Below are 20,305 nucleotides of genomic sequence, written 5' to 3' on the forward strand. Positions count from 1 at the left end.
TTCTTCTCCCAAATCTCTGTTCTTGCATGATGCTCCCATTCCCACTTTATTAGCCCATTCTCTTCAGTAGAAAGCATGTGTCTCAAAGAGCTGGATTTTCTAGGAACAATACTGGGCTGCTCCATGTGTTGATTGTATCAGTATTACCTTTATCTACATCAGTAGAACATTTTGCTTTATAGAACATGTATGACTTGTTCCATGTTGAGAATTCAGAACCTTCTTCTGAGCTCTGGAGAAAGGCGGGGCTGTGCAGTGTAGCTCTCTCTCCTTAGATGTTCTCATACAAATCTGCTGTATTGTTCTCATACACATCTGTGATTTCTTGCGTTTTCTGTCGAGACACCTGCAAATTGGCAGGGGAAGGGTAAAAAAAAATGTTCTGGAAAAGAGGACCCGATATATAACGGTACAGTCTGTCTCTGGAATAGATGCGCTGGAGAACACTCCATGGATGCAGCCCTAATAGAAAGTAAATATTTATTTGCTACAACCGTTACCGCTTCAAAAGAGCAGTGCAGCATGTTTCAGTGCTCCCCTTCATCTGCAGAAACATCCAGTTAGTGAAGCAGAACCCTGTCCACAAATATAAAGAGCCCTTTCAATTGGCAGAGGGACCCATAAAAACAAGATAGCAGTTAAAACTGGGCTTGGGCTTGTTGGAAAGGAGGTGTGGCTGCACTCTGTTCCAGGTGATTGCCACCAGACTGAGACTTTGCAATCGCCTGGTTTTCCTCCAGGTACCGGTATATAGAGTGAAAAGCTGCATAGGCAGTACCTTGGTGATGCACAAGGTGTGCTGCAAAGTGTGCATTTAGTGAAGCACCTGAAGACGTGAATACCCCCTTGCTTGTTCTGCTGGTGCCAAGTCACTTAGTGTAGATCCAGGCCATCGAGACTGCATTCCTACAGCCATCAACCACCGCTGGCAGCAGCAGGTAGGTTCTATATTTAAAATAATATTTTATTCTCTTGCTAATTATCCTGTTTTGAATGCATATTCTATATTTGACCTCCTTTAGTAAGGTCTTATTTTGAAATATTTAAGAAAATATTTTAGTTTCCTGTTAATTATGTTGCTTTGAATGTATATTTTGTATTTGAGCTTCTTTTGGAGTGTTTAATCCTGGACTGTTTTATTTGATGTTTTTATGTAGGTTGTAAACTGCTTTGAGATTTATATCTATATATATCGTGGTATTGAAATGAAATGAAACAATAAAACATTAAAAAGAACCTTAAAATATTAAAATGTGCAGATTAAAAAATAGCTAATACTTCACTTAAACATTTACAATTTAAATGTTTTAACCACTGCCCCCATAGGCTTGCTAGAATAAAGTCTTCACCAACTTTCTAAAACAGAACATAGAGCAAGCTTGACAGATCTTGTTGTGGTATGTGTTCTACAAGAAGTAATAAAGGGCCATAGCTCAACAGCAGAGAATGTGTTTTGCATCTACGAGGTCCCAAATTCAGGCCCTGGCAACTCCAGTTTAAAATCAGGTAGCAAGTGATGGGGAAAATCTCCAGAGATCCCGAGGAGCTGCTGCTAATACTGACCTTGATGGGGAAATAGTCTGACCTGCTATAAGGAAGTTTTCTATGTTCCTGTAAGAACTTGCACCTCTTACTTTTCAACCCAAGTTTAAGTAGAGTGGAACAGGACCTCACACATGGGATAGCTGCAGGTCTGTTAGGGAGGCCATGAAGACCTGGATGACACCCAAGAAGGGAACTTTCATATGGATGTTACAAACCCTTAAGATTACTAGTTCGGGATATCTTCACAAGGTATAGTCATGTGAAAAAGAAACCCTCAGGCAGTAAAGGCTTATGCACATTCCTCTTGTCGCACTGCTTTCCCCCAAGGAAAACCCCTCTTTAGCACTCATTTGGAGCAAACAGCAATTCAGGTTTTCAGTGAATTGCCATTTGTTCTGATATAGAGATAATGAGCTCTAAACACAGGAAACACAGGCCCTGGGCAAGGGGGTGGCATGTAATACTGAATGCTATGAGTACAGTGAAGTGAAGTGAAGGGTGTGTAGATGTTCACACAGAAGTAATGGAGGTTCTGTATTTACCATACTGTTGTTGTTGTTGTTGTTCATTTTTTCTATTCCCTTCTTCAGTTTAAAAAACATTGAAGGCCTAACCTGTCAAAGTCATCAGTTTGGTTTCATATGTTTACCTTAACATTGGCAAGTGGCAATTCAGAGGTTACTTTCTTCGGGAAGATATGGGAATCACTCATGTTTCTGCATATCCACCCGAAACTGACATAATACCCAGCAACAATGGGTCTCACTTGTACTCTGATGTGTGTACTCCAAAACACATTTTAGTGCATGGATGAAATCCACACAATTCTAATTCACACATTACCGGTATATTTCTGTGGGTATGCCGAGTTGCATTTGACTCCACATCTGCTATTTCCAGAGAACAACCAACATCCAAATTGGCCCCAAGAGCAATATAGGCATAATCTGGAAATTAAGCAGCTGGCATTCCAATTGGTCTAGTCTAGAGAGAGATGCGCTGGCAACCTTTATATGTTTTCAGAGCCAAGCATAGAAACAAGACACCAGATAAATGACAGTCAAGTACAAATGTTCCCTTTCTAACTTGAGTTAGAAGAATTAGCTCATAATGAAATATGCTCTATTTTGGAAGAAATACAGGAGATTCTTAGTACACAGTGTTCTAATGTACAGAAAGCACATTGCTACCGCAATTCAAAGTATAAGGGTCTAAATTATATCGTTGTTTAATGGTCTGAATCCTCAATTTGCCTGATGAAGAGTTCTGTGAAACCCAAAAGATTGAAAACCTTTTCATGATTGGCTAATCTAGGAGATATTGCCATATTCTATTTCCATTTTCTGGCATGCACATAGCATACATGACAGTACACATAATAACCCAGAATCTTTTCATAGTGCAGGTTGCTAACACTGCAATTTTGCTTTACCTTTAGCAGAATTAAATTTGACTGCACTATCCGGGCACTGTACATGTGCAAACGTGGGTACACCCCCTCTTTTCATTTTTTCTATTCTTTCTCATTTCAAAGGCACCAGTAGTGGTTGGTTAACTGGATTTTTTGTAGCCTTGATGATGTGAATACTTCAACACTTACTCCCTGCTTCTTTCAATGACCTCTATGGCAAAGTATTCACCCATTGGACATTGAGATTTCTGTGACTCCATTTTTCAATGGTTTTTATTTATTGCATATGCAACAATGGAGAGGCAAGTTTTTTTAAAAAAAAATAAAAATAAAAATCCAAAACACCATAAAGTAGAGCACAGGCAGCCAGAAGCCAGATTGGGATTTACAGATAGATCTCCAGATGATTTACAGATCAGCAAAATTCCCAGTGCCTTAAGCATAGTGGCAACAAAACCATTTCTCCCCTTCTAAATTAGGCTGCTGAAATCAGGAAATATACTGGGGGGAGGGGGGGACAACCAAAATTTATGTGTGATCAATAATGTCTGTGAACTCCAGTTCTGGTACAGTACTGAACATACCCTCAAAGGCAATTTCCCCATCAAATCTATATCCACCTTCCTTAGACACTATTTTGCACCTGTTTCTGGTTAGTGAATCTGAGACTTCTAGTGAAAAACAAAGCAGATCCTGCAAACCTAAAGTCTGACCACTTCTGGATACATTTTCAGACTTGCCCTCAGTCTGGTCATACCATTATGTTATACCTTTGGTTCAAGATAGTTACATATACATGCAACCCAAGTTTTGAAAGAGTTATATCAGATTGACCTGGTCACAGTCTATTTAATTAGATTAAAAGTTGTCCTCTGGTTGCCCTGCTGGGAAGAAGCTACTGTTGAACTATTCCAGAAAAACTGGATCAACAGTGTCTACCTGACAAGCTGATCTGGAAGCACAAGGAACCTTTAAAGTGCAATGGTGAGAAGCAGCCCCTGACCTGTAGAATTTATCCTTTACTGACCCCGAAGAGCTGCTTCTGCCTTAGTAGTGGATACACATGACCCAGATAAAATGTATTATTAGAAGTTGCTTGTCTTAATCTTGGGCATGTAGAAGTTATCTGTGCAGTGTTCAGAACGCCAGGAAGCATACCTCACATGCCCTGTCAGTCGAGGATGCAGACAGGAGATACCACTGATGGTGACAAGTAATTTGGCTGAGTTGGGTGAGCCAGGATCTGCAGATTATAATGTGTTTGTTCTTGCTAGCATTCCCATCACACATATGGCTTCTGTAACAGCAGCCAATCCAGAAGGAAACAGGGATAAAAGTATCAGACTTACCTTGACTGCTGGCACCTTTTTGTGCAATGGACTACCTGTACTTTTATTAATGGCAAAATAGACATCAGGTTCCCGTGGTCCTAATTCCTGAAGCAGGAAGGAATGGGAAGGACACGTGTTAATCATAATATCCTATACATACAAATTAAATTATAATTCCTACCAATGGTTTTATATTTCTATGTTGGGATCTCAATAATAGACTATTCTCATCCCAGGTAAATGTGCACAGGGTTTTGCCCTAAATTACGGTATGTACATCCCCCAAGGTTCCCAAGTGAGGATAGGGGAAATTGAGAAGGGAATAATCTTCATGAGAATGGCTCTGCATTATTAACCAGTTTGGGCACCAAGCAAACATTGTTGATGTCCTACTCCTTGTCCCAACACTAGAAACCAAGGCTTCAAACATTTATAATATTACAAGCCTTGAATTAAAGTCTGAGGGAAAAGAAAACAATCTGATGAGTCTTTTCTGCACAGGGTTTAAGTTTTATTGGGATTTATTTAATTTGTTTTAACTTGAATTGTCACTTCTCACAGAAGGGGAGATAACCCCTAGATCATTCCTATATACTGTACATATTAGCTGTTTGCAGCCTAACAGTTAAGAGTGTTAGACTTGGGTTTGAAACTCTGTTTAGCCAGGAATCTCATAAACTGCTTTTTCCCTGCCTCACAGGAGTGTCATGAATTGTCAGCATATTTTGGTGTGAGACATTGACTATAAACTCAATTTTTGTAATAACTATGCTACATAAGAGATTCATGTAAATATATTCAAATCTAAAATGACTAATTCACTGACACTGAGACAGCGCTATATAACAACAAAATCCTGTGCATATTGACAAGGAAATACTTACTTTATTTATAGAATTTCTATCCCACCTTTTGCTTGAGGTGGCAAAAATGGTTCTCCCCATCCTCATTTAATCCTGACAACAACCTTGTGAAGAAGTGTGCATGCACACGAAAGCTCATACCAAGAACAAACTTAGTTGGTCTTTAAGGTGCTACTGGAAGGAATTTTTTATTTTATTTTGTTGTGAGGTATGACAGACTGAGAGGCACTGGCTGGTCCAAAGTCACCCAGTGAGCTTCATGCCCAAATGCTGGTTTGAACCCTGGTCTCCCAGGTCCTAGGTCCAATTCTCTAACCACTATTCTACACTGGAAATACATTTCACATTGCCAACAGTGCTTTACTCCCTGGTAAATGCGTTTAAGATTGCAGTTTAGGTGATTAAAAGAAAAATGGATTAGCTGATACAGTTTTATATCTTTTGGAAATACAGCAGAATACTCCACCCTACGCTTAATCCCAACAATTGCCTTAAGAACACAATAGCCATGCTTAGGCTCCTCCTAGTTATCACTAAGAAAGGCTGGAGGAGAAAGGGGGGTCTGCTCTTTACACCCCCCAGGCAGCGGCTCAGAATACCTAGAACTGAGAAACTGAGTCTGCAAATAAGCACAAGCAAAGAGATGAAACATCTTGCCACTAAATATGTATGTCAGATGTATTGATGTTAAGTCTCTTATCTAAAAAGGCACCAAAAACAGCACTTATGTGTGTTTATGGTAACAGCAGGTTGCCATGGTCGTGGTGCCAGTTCCCCTAGCAACAGGAAGGTGGGAGGAGCTTCAGCATGCAGGAAGACAGGTGGCATTAACAGAAGAATGGGGAACGTGCAGGATTTGCAAGGCTCAGTGACGCAGCAAGAGGAAAAGAACAAATTGTCAAACTCTGTTTCCCACCACTCGCTCCAAAACAAACTGATAACGCACAGCGCTGTCCAATAATCAATTCTCCTTCTGCGACTGCAATGGGAAAGGGCAGGAAGAGAGAAGAATGAAGGGGGGCATAGGTGAAAGGACCCCCCAAATAACAGTCAGCTGGATTTAGGCTTGATGGAAAGTTTTTTATTAGGTGGGACTGCAGCCATGAATACACCAGCACTACCCTAAGCTGACAGAGGATGTGAATTAACTATTAAAGATGATCTCACCACTGCAGTAGGTAGCAACATGATTGGGGGATATTACAGGGAAGTAGGGAAGGCAAGGAATAGCTAAAACATTGTGTGAACCCCAAGAGAGAAGAGAGGTGCATTGAGGAACAGCCCAAGGCCTTTTTAGTATTGTGAGAACAGCCGTGTTCTCACTGGTATGTTTGCACTGTGCCCACCTCCCCACAGCCTCCCCCCCCCCCGTAATTCCCACCTGCTGGGAAGCTAAAGTCGCTTTTGCCCTGAAGTTCCTCCTTTCACCCAGGCTGCCCACTGGCAGCCCCTGACCAGAAAGGCCCGTACAAGCTTCCTGTTCTAGCTGGGAATTTTCATGAAGCATGAACAATATTCACTGTGTCCAGTTCCTAACTTGTGATTTACAGCTCTTGGCTTTTTCCTGACAGTTGCCAACACCCCAGGCCTGACAAAACTAGATAAAAGTTTCCTTCTCTGTTCTTTGAGTCTCAGCTGTTATTTTAAAGCATGATATCAAATGACCATATGCCCTGTGCACCTTTTCTCACAGCAAGAGGAGAGATGAAATGATACCTGTAAAACCACCCCTTGAATTGACTGGTAACCATAAACCGTAATTAAAACCTACTGCTCATGCATCTAATAGTCAAGGATAGAATACAACTTCCAAGCATCTACTTCAAATCTCTGCTCAACCCTATTTCCCACCCAAGTCATAAGAGCAATTTTCCTCCTGCACAGCTGCATGGTTTTCTACTGTTATATCTTCCATGGCTCAGAGTACTTCAGCTTTCAACAATACATAACAAATTTGAAGATGCATTTATTCAAGATGCCCAAGATGCTTTTCTTCATCTCCGTTGCTTACTAAGTAATATAGCATATATCCCTCTTTTAAGGGATGGAATTGACAGAAAAGACCTGGTAATAGAAAGTGAATATGAAGTTCCTTTTCAATGACAGTTTTATCTTCAGCTGATGCGCTAATCATTGCAGAATTATCTAGTAGCATTATGATTATCTGCTAGCTAAACATGGATGCTTTAGCTGAGATTTCTGCATTGCAAGGGGTTGGACAAGATGACTCTTGGGGTCCCTTCCAACTCTACAATTCTACGATTCTGTGAAAATAATATATATAGCGTACTCTCCAGTGAGAAACCTGATGGGCTTTAGCAAACATGTGAATATTGGGCTGAAGGTTTATGAATTGGAGTCTTAAGTCACCATGTTCTTTGTTGTTCAACCTTTTTCAGTGTTGTTCAGAAGACCAAGGGAGGTACACTCTGTACATGCTCATGTCATTTATTTCTGAGGCTCATAGTTCTTAATTAAATTTTTCACACTGTACCTCATACATTTCTTTCCCACTCCAGGCCCATTTTGACCCCTGTATCTTTTTCCATTGCCTGGAGAGGGAACCTTCCCATGTACAGCTAGACATGGTAAACCTCCCTCTTTGCAGAACTTTGCAGTGGATTCATCCCCATGAGCCTCCACCGTGTTACACTTAATGGCTTCTGAACAGGGCTGCTACAAAAAGTCATTCTTGATATACAGTAATACTCACAGCATATGAGGGCTCTGGGGGTTCTGAGCTGCCTGAAGTGTGTGGAGGGTGTTGTCTCTGAGCAGGGCACTTCTTGATCTGTCTCCACTGAGGCCACACCACAAATTCGTGAGGATACGATGAATGGGAATAAATGGCAAAGCATAAATTCAACATGTACAAGCTTTGGTTCTTCTTCCTAATTCTTTACCTTTCAAAGGAGTTGAAAGGATTTTGAATACGGCTACCCCTCTGTGGTGTGAATAATAAACCAAAGCTTAGGAACTGTCCACATAATGAACTTTGGAGTTCAGAGGAAATGCCCCAGAACTATTACAGAAACACAAGGGCATCTGACTGTCCATTGCAGCTAAAATTTCCCTGTGGTAGGCATATTGATGGAGGTCAATGGGAAATTTAATATCCCATTCAAAGCAATGGAAGTGTGATTCAGTCATCTCCACCTTTCAGGTTGTCAATGGGATTAGCACTTGCTTTTGAGTTATCATTGAGCTACCAGGCTCAAATCGAGGTGTTAATTCTAGAATATAAAGCCCTAAATGGCTTGGGACCCAAGTAACTAAAAGATGGTCAGACCAATATGAACTATCACAGGCACCATGATTGGCAGGCTCTGTTGGTGGTGCTGGGTGCTGCCCAGTTGGAGCTCACCCATGATAAGGCTTTCTTGGTGTTTGTTCCCAATTTCTGGAATGTTCTGCCTGGTGAGATACCTTCATCCCCCTCCTTATTAACTTTAAAAAAAGAATTTCAAAACAATAATACAATATAAGTATCAGCCTTCAAATCTGTAGACATTTTGTCACAAAGTCACCACAAGCCTAAGCCTGTAGTATTTTCTCTTCCAAAGAACACACTGACCTTGTAAAGACTGTCCAGGACTTCCCACGAAAGTATTCAGGATAAGGGAAGTATGAAGATAAGAGCCAGCTGGATCAGGCCAATGGCCAATCTAGTCCCATCTAGTCCAACATCCTGTTCTCACAGTGGCTGATCAGAAGCCCACAAACTGGTACTTTGATATTTTTTCATTGACCAAAAAGGCATTCCTGATTAGGCAACACTTCAATAATTAAATAAATGTTTTTTCACATGAGTTAAAATTGTGTGTGTGTGTGTGTGTGTGTGTGTGTGTGTAAAACTGCAGATGGTAGGGAACATCCATTTCCCACAGGAGGGGAGCGTCCCTCTTGAAGGTGATGCCTGTATACTCACTTTCTACAGACAAAGAAATAATGCATTTTTCTCCAGAACTGTTATGTTAGCCACATGCAAACATATGCAGATTTAATTGATTAATCAACTCAATCTTAATAATTAAAATTTGATTAATCAAGTAAGATTTTGATTTGGTTAATCAAGTAATATTAATCAAGTAAGAAGCCCTCATTCCAAGCATTTTGTAACTGACTTTAATATTCAGCAGTACTGAATGGTTGATACTGCAAAACGTCTTGCATTTTGTAGCAAATGCAACACGATGTTAAGTAATAATTACTTGCCTCTCTCTTCCAGAACAGCAGGACAGTTCCCATGATGCTTGCAACAGCCAAAATAATGGTGATGGTGATAAGGCACATCCACATGGTAAGAGAGGGCTCTGTATATCCTTTTTCTGCAAGAAAATGAGGAAAGCCAAGCATGCAGCCAAGCATGCAGGTAACTGGGAGCCAAGGCTCATTGTTTTAAATCTACATCCCATTTTTCCTTCAAGGAACTCAAGGTCTTATACCTAATTGCTAGTCCATGAAAGCTTACATCAGAATAAAATGTGTTGGTCTTTAAGGGGGTTGTGATTTGTTTGCAATTAGACATTGTAATTTGTCTGCTTATAGTATACATTCAAATAAAGGTAGGAAAAGTTTAAAATGCCTTTATACAAGATTGACCACCCCCGCCCCACCCCCGGTTGTTGTTCAACCCACCACCGCTCACTTGCCTTCAAGAACTTACCTCTGAAAAGGATAAATGTCCCACTTCCCCTTCTTACTTGGTTTTTAAAGCTCCAAAGAGCTTTGCAGTAGTAGGTACCAGAAACAGAGGAATGTATATAAGGCTTTATTTTAAATTCATAATATAATGTCTCTGACTTGTTCTCACGACCGGGAGGAATTTCCACAGACTTTTGAGATTTCATGACTGTGATCTCCTTGCCTTCCGAGTCAATCCGATAATAGCTAAGGATGAATGTTGTATAATCTGGTTTATAAATTATGTTTGTTTTGCAGAGTGCAATAATTTCTTCATTGGCAAAAGCAATCTTGATTAGATGGTCATTATCCACGTGGAGAGTCCCTGGTAGATGAGGAGAATGTTATTTTATTTTTTTACAGTTACCAAGATTGAGAAAAGTTGCTCAGTCATCTATATTTTGGCAACACTTGCCCATATCCTAGAACAGCCTGTAAGAAGAATGCTAATTTTATCATATCTGAACTGGAGTGAGATGGCAACAGATTGAGTAGTCTGACACTAGAGGAGTATATACCATGGGTGGATGGACTTCAGGTTGTCAGATCTAGTTAGCTTTTTACTAGAATCCAAAGTTCTACCAGCTGGAGACAGGTACAAAAGACAGAGTTAGAATTAAAGAACGGGGTGAACACACTGTGTGTCTAGCAATTTGTTTTCAGGATCTGAACTCGAACTCCCTCAGGAGGTGGTGAACTCTCCTTCCTTGGAGGTTTTTAAGCAGAGGTTGGATGACCATCTGTCATAGATGCTTTAGTTGAGATTCCTGCATTGCAGGGGGTTGGACGAGATGATCCTCTGGCAACTAGGATCTCTACAGTTCTGATTCTATGAGTGCTCAGTCCTTTCATGCAAACTTCAGTAAAGCATTCTAATTTAGATGGAAAAAGTCATCTTGGTGTTGCTCTTGTTAAACTATAGGGAGTCAGAAATTCTGGCCAATCTACAGCAAATGACTCAGGAATCTGCCACTAGATCAGGGGTCTGCAACCTTTAAGACAAAAAGAGCCACTTAGACCCGTTTCCGAAGGAAAAAAAAAAACCTGGGAGCCGCAAAACCATTGCGACATTTAAAACAAATATAACACTGCATTTTATTTATAAAAATCCGATTTAAATAAAAAAAAATCTGATTTAAATTTTAAAAATCTGATTTAAATAAAAAAAAAATCCATTTTTTTATTTTTTTAAATCATTCATTTTTATCCACCCTGGGGACCACTACCAGGTCACAGCCTGATCCAAGGTGGGTTGCAACAGTATACAAATATTTGATTTGTTGTTGTTGTTTTTTTAAAAAAATGAGTCCTCAACTGCACACTTGTGTTAAATGTTTGTCCCATGTTTGAAGACTGCTGGCTTTTACAATAATCTTAGTGTCTTTTACCCTTAATATTCCAGACCAGAGGCTATGCTCACCTCTTCCAACCTCCTCTCTTGCTAAATAAAGCACAGAATTGCACCAGAGAAGCCTGTGATGTTTGTGCTGACTTGCATACAGGTGGCTGTAGTAGTTCATAGTGTTCAAACCTTTTTAGGGGAGTTCCCTGCCCCCTTAATGACAATGGCGATAGATTTTGCACATGAACACAGATCCAAGTTAGGACTCCTCTCTTCCATGCCAACAGGTGCTTTGTCAAGGCTCCCCTAACACACACTCAGGACAGAGGAAAAACTGCAACCTTTTGGGGCGTCCCGGCCTTACTCCGGGGCGGAGAGAGACGTGCGCCCGCAAGAGGCTGCAAGCTCAGAGGCAGTCTGAGCAAGAGGCTCAGAGGCAGTCTGAGGCTGCGAGCGGAACCAGGAGCGAAGGAGGCAGCGGCAGGGAAACAGGCGCTGCTTCCTCGACCATTTTTTAAAAGAGGGCTTCCCCCCTCGCCCTCACCCGCTGCCCCTGGCCCAGCCCGCAGCTGCCTACCTCGTCGTCGCCTCGACGCAGCAGCCAGCAGCAGCTCCACGCCAGCAGCAGCAGCAGCAGCAGCCACACCTCCGGAGGGAAACTGCTGCTGTCTGCTGCTGCGCCTGCGCTGGCAGAAACGAGGCATGACGCATGAGCACAGCAGCACAGCAGCAGCGCCCTCAGCCTCCGGAGGGCGGGCCGCCGGCCAGCTGGAGGGTGGCCGCTGCCGCTGGCCAGCTGGAGAAGTGGATGGGCGTATCCGCCCCGGAGCCCAGGAGCCGTGGCAAAGGTGTAAAAGAGCCGCATGCGGCTCCGGAGCCGTGGGTTGCTGACCCCTGCACTAGATCATAGAATCATAGAGCTGGAAAGGTCATTCTAGTCCAATCTCCTGCAATGCAGGAATCTCAACTAGATCATACATTACAGATGGCCATCTGTAATGTAGCCTCTGCTTAAAAACCTCCAAGGATTAAGAGTCCACCATCTTCCAAGGGAGTCTATTCCACCTTTGAACAGCTCATATTACCAGAAAGCTCTTTATGTTTAGTCAGAATCTCATTTCCTGTAACTTGAAGCCATTGGTTTGGGTCCTAGCCTCCAGAGCAAAAGAAAACAAGCTTGCTCCGTCCTCCATGTGACAGCCCTTTAGATATTGGAAGATGGCTGTCACATCTCAGTCTCCTCTTTTCTAGGCTAAACATACCCATTTCCCTCAACCATTCCTCATCAGGCTTAGTTTCCAGGCCCTTGATCATCTTGGTTGCCCTCCTCTGCACATGTTCCAGCTTGTCAGCATTCTTAAATTGTGGCTCCTTGAACTGGACACAATACTCCAGGTGTGCATCTACCACTGTTCTACACCACAAGATAGTGGACTTAACCACAAGTCCACAATCTAGTTGCCTTTTTGACTAAGACAGTTCACAGTGCACCTAGCTTTACATTTAGCAGAGCACACTCACTCTCCCCCACAGTGTTTAGCCTATGTCTGTAGAAATTTTTACTTCTAATTAAATATCTGAATGCTGACGTTAAATATTCTACACAAAGTTTTAGACAAGGAGCTGAAGATCTGCCCCCCCCCATGCCGAACTGCCAAATGTAGAACCTACACACAAGGGCAAATTGGGAGCCAGGTCTCTGTTCCATTAATTCAGATATCACCAATGCAATTCTGGGTATTCCCAACCTGGAAGATGCCCAGCGAAGTGCTGGAGTACAGAAAGAGGATTGTGCTGACTCTAAAAACTACTGTCTGAACTGGAAACAGCAAATTTCAGATGATACGCAGAGTCCATTAGCAGAATGCTGTGGGAATTTATCATCTTTGCTGCCGACGACTTCCTCTTCTTCCCCTACCCCCACCCCCCACCCCACTTACTACTGTTCATATGAAATTCTGGTATGTGGAAAGCGATGGGCGGAAGTGGCCAGTTTACTGTTTGCAGCAATTCTGCATTACAGTTTGATGACAAAGAAATAATGGGAGCAGGGAGAGTGTTTCAAAACTGGCTGTTTCGTAAAGCATATCGTCTATTTTCGTCTCATGCGCCAGGAAGCTGTAAGTAGTGGACGAGTGCTCAATGTCTATCTTTGCCACTTGCTCTGTGAGGCTGTATGGTGATGAGGTTCACACGAACCTCTTGTGATATAATTTTTTTGAACGATATCTCACCAGTGTAAACACATTAAATAGCTGCATGTGACTTGCTTATTAATTTTCTGTTGATGAACCCATAAGCAGGACCCAACAGGAATCCAAGAGCCTGCTCATAGGATCCCCTCTCTCTCTTAAAAGCAATCAAAAGATCTCCCCATGAGCCCAAACAAACAGTCAACCTTGTAGTGTGGCGCTCTCGCTCGCTCGGTGGGTCTCTCTCTCTCTCTCTCTGTGTGTGTGTGTTATGGGGAATGCTAGATTATTGGTTAATGCGTATAACAACCAGCTGTTGTGCACATTCACCAGGCCTCATGGAGAATGTGCACATCATCCATGAATAGGAAATTGTTCCTGTTTCCCAATCAATACATAAATACTACAACGGGCTTTGGGAAATGTGCAAATATTGACTGAATTTTGTACATTATCTAGTCCTTATGCATAGCCCAAACATGTTTTGTGGAACATGCATATTTTGACAGATTTTTGTACACCCTCTGGCCAAAAGTTATTTTAATACACTTTGGATATATTGATCCCTCAAGCCCAAATTGGGTTAAAAGTGTGAACCCTATGGCCCCAAACTGGATATTACTTATTTCTGGCTATTTTTAACATAATTAAGATGTGTTTTTTCATTGAAAACTGCTTGTTACTGACAGTCATTGTGGTAACAATCAACTCTTCTGGCCCAGAGACAATAGTTATGGGAAACCTAAGGCCCAGGAGCCAAATGCAACCCTTCAGTGTTCTATTTCTGGCCCTTATGACTTTAAAAAAAAGGTTTTCCCACCCCCCTAGGCTTATAGAATTACTAAAACTGATAATGTATGTGAAGCATTTGTAGCACATAAGCAATATATACATGGAATATCACTGATTGTTTGCTAAAGTCTCATCAAGTTTGATGAGAGAGGGAGGGGGGGAAAGAGCTGCAATACTTTCTGCAACCCTACTCACCACTATATTCACATAACATGTTCACTCACTACACCCATTAATCCTTGATTGCTTTGTCAGTTCTGGAAAGTGTTAAGAGACTGCTTGCCTTAAGGCACTGACTATCAGTCGGTGGGTTTTATTATTTCACTATTTACAAAATGTGAATATTTCCCCCTCCCCACTTTCAACTCAGAACACTCAGGGCAACCTTGCATTTATCAATTAACAGGGAGGAGAATAAAAACAAACTATTATTCAATTTTACACCCACAAATTTGGATCCACAGACAAGCCACGCTTTATCTTAGATAGATCACCCCAATGGCACCAGCTTCATTTTTTATTTTTATTGTTTAAAAGATGGCCACAGATAAGGGTGAGAACAGGAGAGAGAAGGATTGAGAAAGGGAGAGGTGATCATATACAGCAGAAATGGTTGAAAATACTACTGCTTTTAAGAGACTGGTGAAAAGGCTTTCTCAGACTGAACAAATGAGAGATTAGATAGAAAGGGGGGAAGAGAAAGAGACATGTTCTTACCACCATCTTGAAGAGTCCAGAGAAGTGCGATAACAGTATATAGACCGGAGGCCATGGCAGCATGTAAAAAGAGGTATAGGCTGAGGTAAGAGGTACTCAGAAATGTATTTCTCTCTCTTCCCTTTTCTTGGGGTGGGAAGGATGGCTTTAGGAGGAACAAAACAATACGTTACTGGTCGTTTGTTCCTTGTTTCGTCCTTTCTGTTGTATTCAGTGCTTTCTGCTTTGGGGCCTCTGTGCATTTTTAAAATTACTTTTAACAGTTTGTTTACCACTTACTATGGTTGTCTCTAAGCAGTGTGCAGAAGACTTAATATAACGAAACTAAAAACGAGTTAAAACTATAAAACCAGATTACACTTCAGCTATCTCCTATTTTGCAGGACCAGGGCTGGCAAATGAAACGAGGCAGAGAAATTGAATAGCACAATCCATTAAAGTAACAAGAGCACATTCTATGGGAGGGCAATTAAAGGTTGTTTAGAGGGTGCTCCCCACTTTACACAATTTCACTTCTGCAAGGGGGGGGGGGGCTGGAAGAGGTAACCCCTGTGTAAGTGGGGAGTCACCTGTATGTTTGAACTGGGCTACAAGCAGGCTGCAGGCAGATGCCTGAGAGGGAGAGCCATGCTGGATATTTGCTTGGATCCAAAGCTGTGACAATGGGACAAGCAAGACTTTCTGGGTGTTAATGCTCTGGCCCCTCCACTGTAGGCTCAGGTTGTATATAGGTATAAATAAAACAACATTTCATAAAGACACCACAGTCTTTCCTTCCAGGAAAGCCAAATCCTGGGTAAGCGCCTGGAACCCCTAGAACAGTGATGGCGAACTTTTTAGAGACCAAGTGCCCAAACTGCAACCCAAAACCCACTTATTTATCGCAAAGTGCCAACATGGCAATTTAGCCTGAATACTGAGGTTTTAGTTTAGAAAAAACAACTCATACATTAACATCCTGTGTCTTAAAAGAAAAACACAATAACAAAGCTTTCAATGATACAAACAATGTTTTTATTGAAAGTCAAAAGTTTGCATTTTGCATGCTTTTGAACAATTAATGTGATTTTTGCTGTTGTACGCATGCTGATGATTTGTCTAACCTTGCTGAACTCAAGGCAGCTTACTCTCGAGTAGGAACAAGAGACTGGCAGGAGGCCCTGACGCATCAATCGACACTTGCTCAGCCCCTTGCTCACCTGGGTTACCACGGCTCTAAAGGCACCCGAGAGCAGAGCAGGAAGGCGGGTCGGGCACAACCTGTTAGGATTTTTGTGTAGCCTCTGCTGCTTCAGCAGGACTATTGTGATTAGTATAAATCACATGAGTGTCTGAGTGAGTGTGGGAACGGAAGACAGTCTTATCTCTTCCGCCTAAGAGAGTTATTGTAATTTAGTTTCACTTCTGCTGTGTTGCAGTTTGCTTCTTGTTCTGCCAGCTTGGAGAACACAGACATGGAAATGGACTCTCTGTATATAGACTGTAAATAAACATAGTTTAGATCTACGGATGCTTCCTTCTTCTTGCTGCGTGATGCTAGAAGACTTGTGTGCTCTTCTCTTAAGGGTCGCAGATAGGCACTCTGTGAGTGAAGGGACATGCCATTCCAGAGGGGCCTCTTGGGAGTCACCCAGGGGTCTTGGAGCCGCCTCCGAGAGAGCGCCATTCCCAACACAACAGAGTTTGATAGTGGGGAGGTGGAGCCAGCCCAGAGGCAGCCATTAGCTTTGGTTGCAGTGGCAGATGGGTGTGGTCGGTGACTTGAGTAGCGGTGCTGCAGGCTTTGGATGGAGCAGCAGTTTCCTGGCAAGAGTCCTTCTCCCCCCACCCCACCCCCCAGCGCGGCCCCAAGGGTGAAAATGGTGCCCTAGCAGCACTGGGACCATGCTGGAAGTGGCCAGGAGTGCCAGTTTCACCCCCTAGCTATGGCCCTGCTGGGGCGATGGTATGTGTGCCCACAGAGAGGCCTCTGAGTGCCCCCTCTGGCACATGTGCTATAGGTTTGCCACCACTGCCCTAGAATCTCGCACCACACGGGGATTGGGGTGGGATGCCACCAGACAATCTCCGCTTGCTGAACCATGTCCACCAAAAGATATCACAGCCAATGACTATTAGCTCTGGATGATGCTCATGCTCAGGTAAACATGCAGCCACTAAGAATGTCTATTTTCCAATTAATGCAAAGGCAGCTGATGTCATTTTGCAGAGGCAAAAATTTATTGCAGCCTGTCAAGATCTTTCAACATCATATTACAGCGATGGCACCTTAAAATCAAATTCAGTATGCTCCAAGAACCGAAGCTCAAGTTGTCACATTCGCTTAACACAATGAACTGCTAGAAAAACATGCACCCGCAAAATCCTCACAACTGAATGCCCTCCTTTTTCAGCTATTATTTCCTACCCTGATCTGTATTAAGTTAGCTGTTGCTAATAAATTGTAATTAAAGCACTTCATCAGAAGTTTCCATTCAAATGCAACAGAGGCAGAAGATAGATGTAAGGCACTCCATAGATAAGACTGTGTGGAGTGTGCACTCACAAGGGGGCACTGCATAACAGTTTTCCATTTCTCTCTTTGTATATCAGCTGCCAGGATACATAAGAGTGAGGTTATAACAAGCCTACACACACTTGGCAATAAAAAAAAGCCAGACCACCACATTCTGCCAGGGAAAGGCAGAATGTAGATCTATATCTACTGGTTAATCTCAGGGTGATTTACAGTAAATCACCAAAGATTTCTGACTCCCAGTACCAACAGACTGAAGGAAAGGACTGTGAGCTCAGTTTTTGTATTGAAAACAAATTCCTGGTCTCCAGGTGGTGGACTGGGGATTTGGGGGGGGGGGGCTATAAGCATGAAGTTTGCCCTCACGATATCTATTATGCAGTAAAACAGTAATTAATATTATTATTAATAATAATTTATTATTTATACTCCGCCCATCTGGCTGGGCTTCTCCAGCCACTCTGGGCGGCTCCTAACAGAATATTAAAAACACTGTAAAACATCAAACATTAAAAACTTCACAAAACTGGGCTGCCTTCAGATGTCTTCTAAAAGTCAGATAGTTGTTTATTTATTTGACATCTGATGGGAAGGCATTCCTTGGCTGTGGAATCTGTGGCCTTCCAGTTTGTGTTGGGCTCTAAATCCCATCAGCCCCAGCCAGCCTAGGATGATGGGAGTTGTAAACCAACCATATTTGGTGACTTCAGGTTCCCCATTGCTACAGTAAAGGATCTAAAAATTCAGTTGTTGATTAGGCCTAGGTTCAAGGTGCTGGTGTAAAAAGCCCTATGCAGTTTGAGACCAGGATATCTGAAAGATTGTCTCATCCCCAACCGAGCACTGCGTTCTGCAGATACCATCTGATCAGGAGGCCTGTTCCGCATAATGTGCCCTTTGGAACGCCTTCCCACTGCATATCAGACAGTTGCCTTCTCCATTGCTTTTTTGGCTCCTGCTAAAGATGGTCATCTGTCAATCAGCGTTCTAAAAGAATACATTTCTCCCAGTTGGTATCTGTCCTTGATTTGAATGATACAACAGTGAACTCCTATGCATGTTTACTCGGATGCAAGTCGAAATGAGTTCAGGAGGCTTGTGTCCTGGTAAGTGTACGGGATTGGATCTAGTGACAAAAGTTGGTTTCAGACTTAGCCATGCTTAAAGTAGAACTACTGATATCAACGACACTTAAGGTCATGACTAACTTTAATCCCATTGATCCCAATGGGCCTATTCTAAGTACAGTGGTACCTCGAGTTACAAACGCCTCAGGTTACAAACTCCACTAACCTGGAAGAGTTACCTCGTGTTGAGAACTTTGCCTCAGGATGAAAACGGAAATTGTGTGCTGGCGGTGCAGCGGCAGCAAGAGGCCCCATTAGCAAAAGCACGCCTCTAGTTAAGGACAGTTTCAGGTTAAGAACAGACCTCCGGAACGAATTAAGTTCGTAACTAGAGGTACCACTGTATGACTAAGTCTGGAATGGCCCCAGAGATTTGAAGGGGTCTGTGGATCATGTAGGCATCTGTTTGGCTACTGAGAACAGGATGGTGGAATAGCAGGCCTCTGGTGCTCTTACACCCATCATTCTATGCAGTCCACTGAAGTAAGAAATTCTATCCTAGGCTAGTCCCAGTGTTGCCCTGAATTTTGAAGATGCTGCTCAGATTGCTCTTCTCGATATGCTTATATGCTTCTCCAAGCCTCCTGCTGTACTCCTGTTTGTAGCAGGAGGCATGAAAATGCCCCAAACAACTGTGTTAATTTTAACCAAGTTGCATAAATCATGAGCATAAAACCATGGTATAGTTTCCAAAATCCAGACTCACCACTAACACACTGAGATACCCAGATGCTGCATACAGTCCACATATATATAATAAAACTGCAGAAGTCAATACATTACAGTAATTGAGTTCACAATTATGAAAATGCTGCTGTACAAAAAAGGAGGATGAACATATTTAAAGAAGAGTTCTTCCCGTTTCTTCCCCACTGAATGACAGCAGCACACTTTTTTTACAAGACTCACTAAATAAATACAAATAAATGCTTTTCAGGCACCTTTTTAATTACTGCAGATTAAGACAATTACTAAAATATTATACTGCAATCCTATATTGTATGCGTATTTGGATGTTCAATCTATCTGAGTTCCGTGGGGCTTGTCCCCAGGTAAGAGGGTATAGGATTATAGTCTGAGTAAGCCTGGAGCAAGTGAAAACCTCTACTTACCCTGTTACTCTGAATATGCACCTTTTACATTTCTTATTCTCGACTGAATCCCTTGTATACTGGCTACCACTTGTTTAGGTAATGGGGCGGGGTTTGGTTTTACTTTGATATAGATTCTTTTTAATATCTTGACTACTGTATTAAAGACTCACATTTTTCTTATAAAATAATGCTAATCTTAAGCCAAATAATGGAGTTGCTGGGAAGTGTTAAAATAAAAGCCTTCTACTTCCTACCCTGACACAATGAGGGCAGTACCCAGTGGGAAAGAGAATTTAGGGAAATGCATGGAGGAGAAAGGCACTGCTGAACCTGCCCCACTGAGAAGAGGGCTTGGCTGCAAGTACAACAGTGCTATCCTCTACATGTCGACTCAAAGTGAGTTTTGTTGAGTTCAATGAAGCTTACTCGCAGGTAAGTGGTAGCAGCCTAAGTTTTCCAATAATCTCCCATATACACAGAGCAGTGCCTCTCTTTTTTCTAGAGATCAGCATTCAACTTCCACACACTAAGTCCTATCTCAGCATCAGATCTCTGAAACCAAGTTTCAATGTTCCATCAGGAAAGACTGGCTTAGGCAGCTGGAATACCAAGTTGTGGATGAAAGGCAATGTTTACTTCCATCCTATAAAAGGAAATTGAAACAGACCCTAAGAAAGCAGGAAAAGGAATGAC

General features: G+C 42.2%; 1 protein-coding gene across 1 annotated transcript; it reads right to left on the reverse strand.

The window, feature by feature from the left end:
- On the reverse strand, positions 1 to 14,968 carry NFAM1 (NFAT activating protein with ITAM motif 1). Its single transcript, XM_033163024.1, has 6 exons — positions 14,877 to 14,968; positions 9,817 to 10,158; positions 9,366 to 9,478; positions 7,864 to 7,950; positions 4,306 to 4,392; positions 1 to 346 (listed from the first exon to the last, which is right to left on the reverse strand). The coding sequence occupies exons 1-6, from the start codon at positions 14,929 to 14,931 to the stop codon at positions 272 to 274; spliced, it is 759 nt and encodes a 252-aa protein (XP_033018915.1). The 5' UTR covers positions 14,932 to 14,968; the 3' UTR covers positions 1 to 271.
- Between the last annotated feature and the right edge of the window lie 5,337 nt (positions 14,969 to 20,305).

Source organism: Lacerta agilis, chromosome 10, assembly GCF_009819535.1.
Source record: "Lacerta agilis isolate rLacAgi1 chromosome 10, rLacAgi1.pri, whole genome shotgun sequence".
Lineage (NCBI taxonomy): Eukaryota > Metazoa > Chordata > Lepidosauria > Squamata > Lacertidae > Lacerta > Lacerta agilis.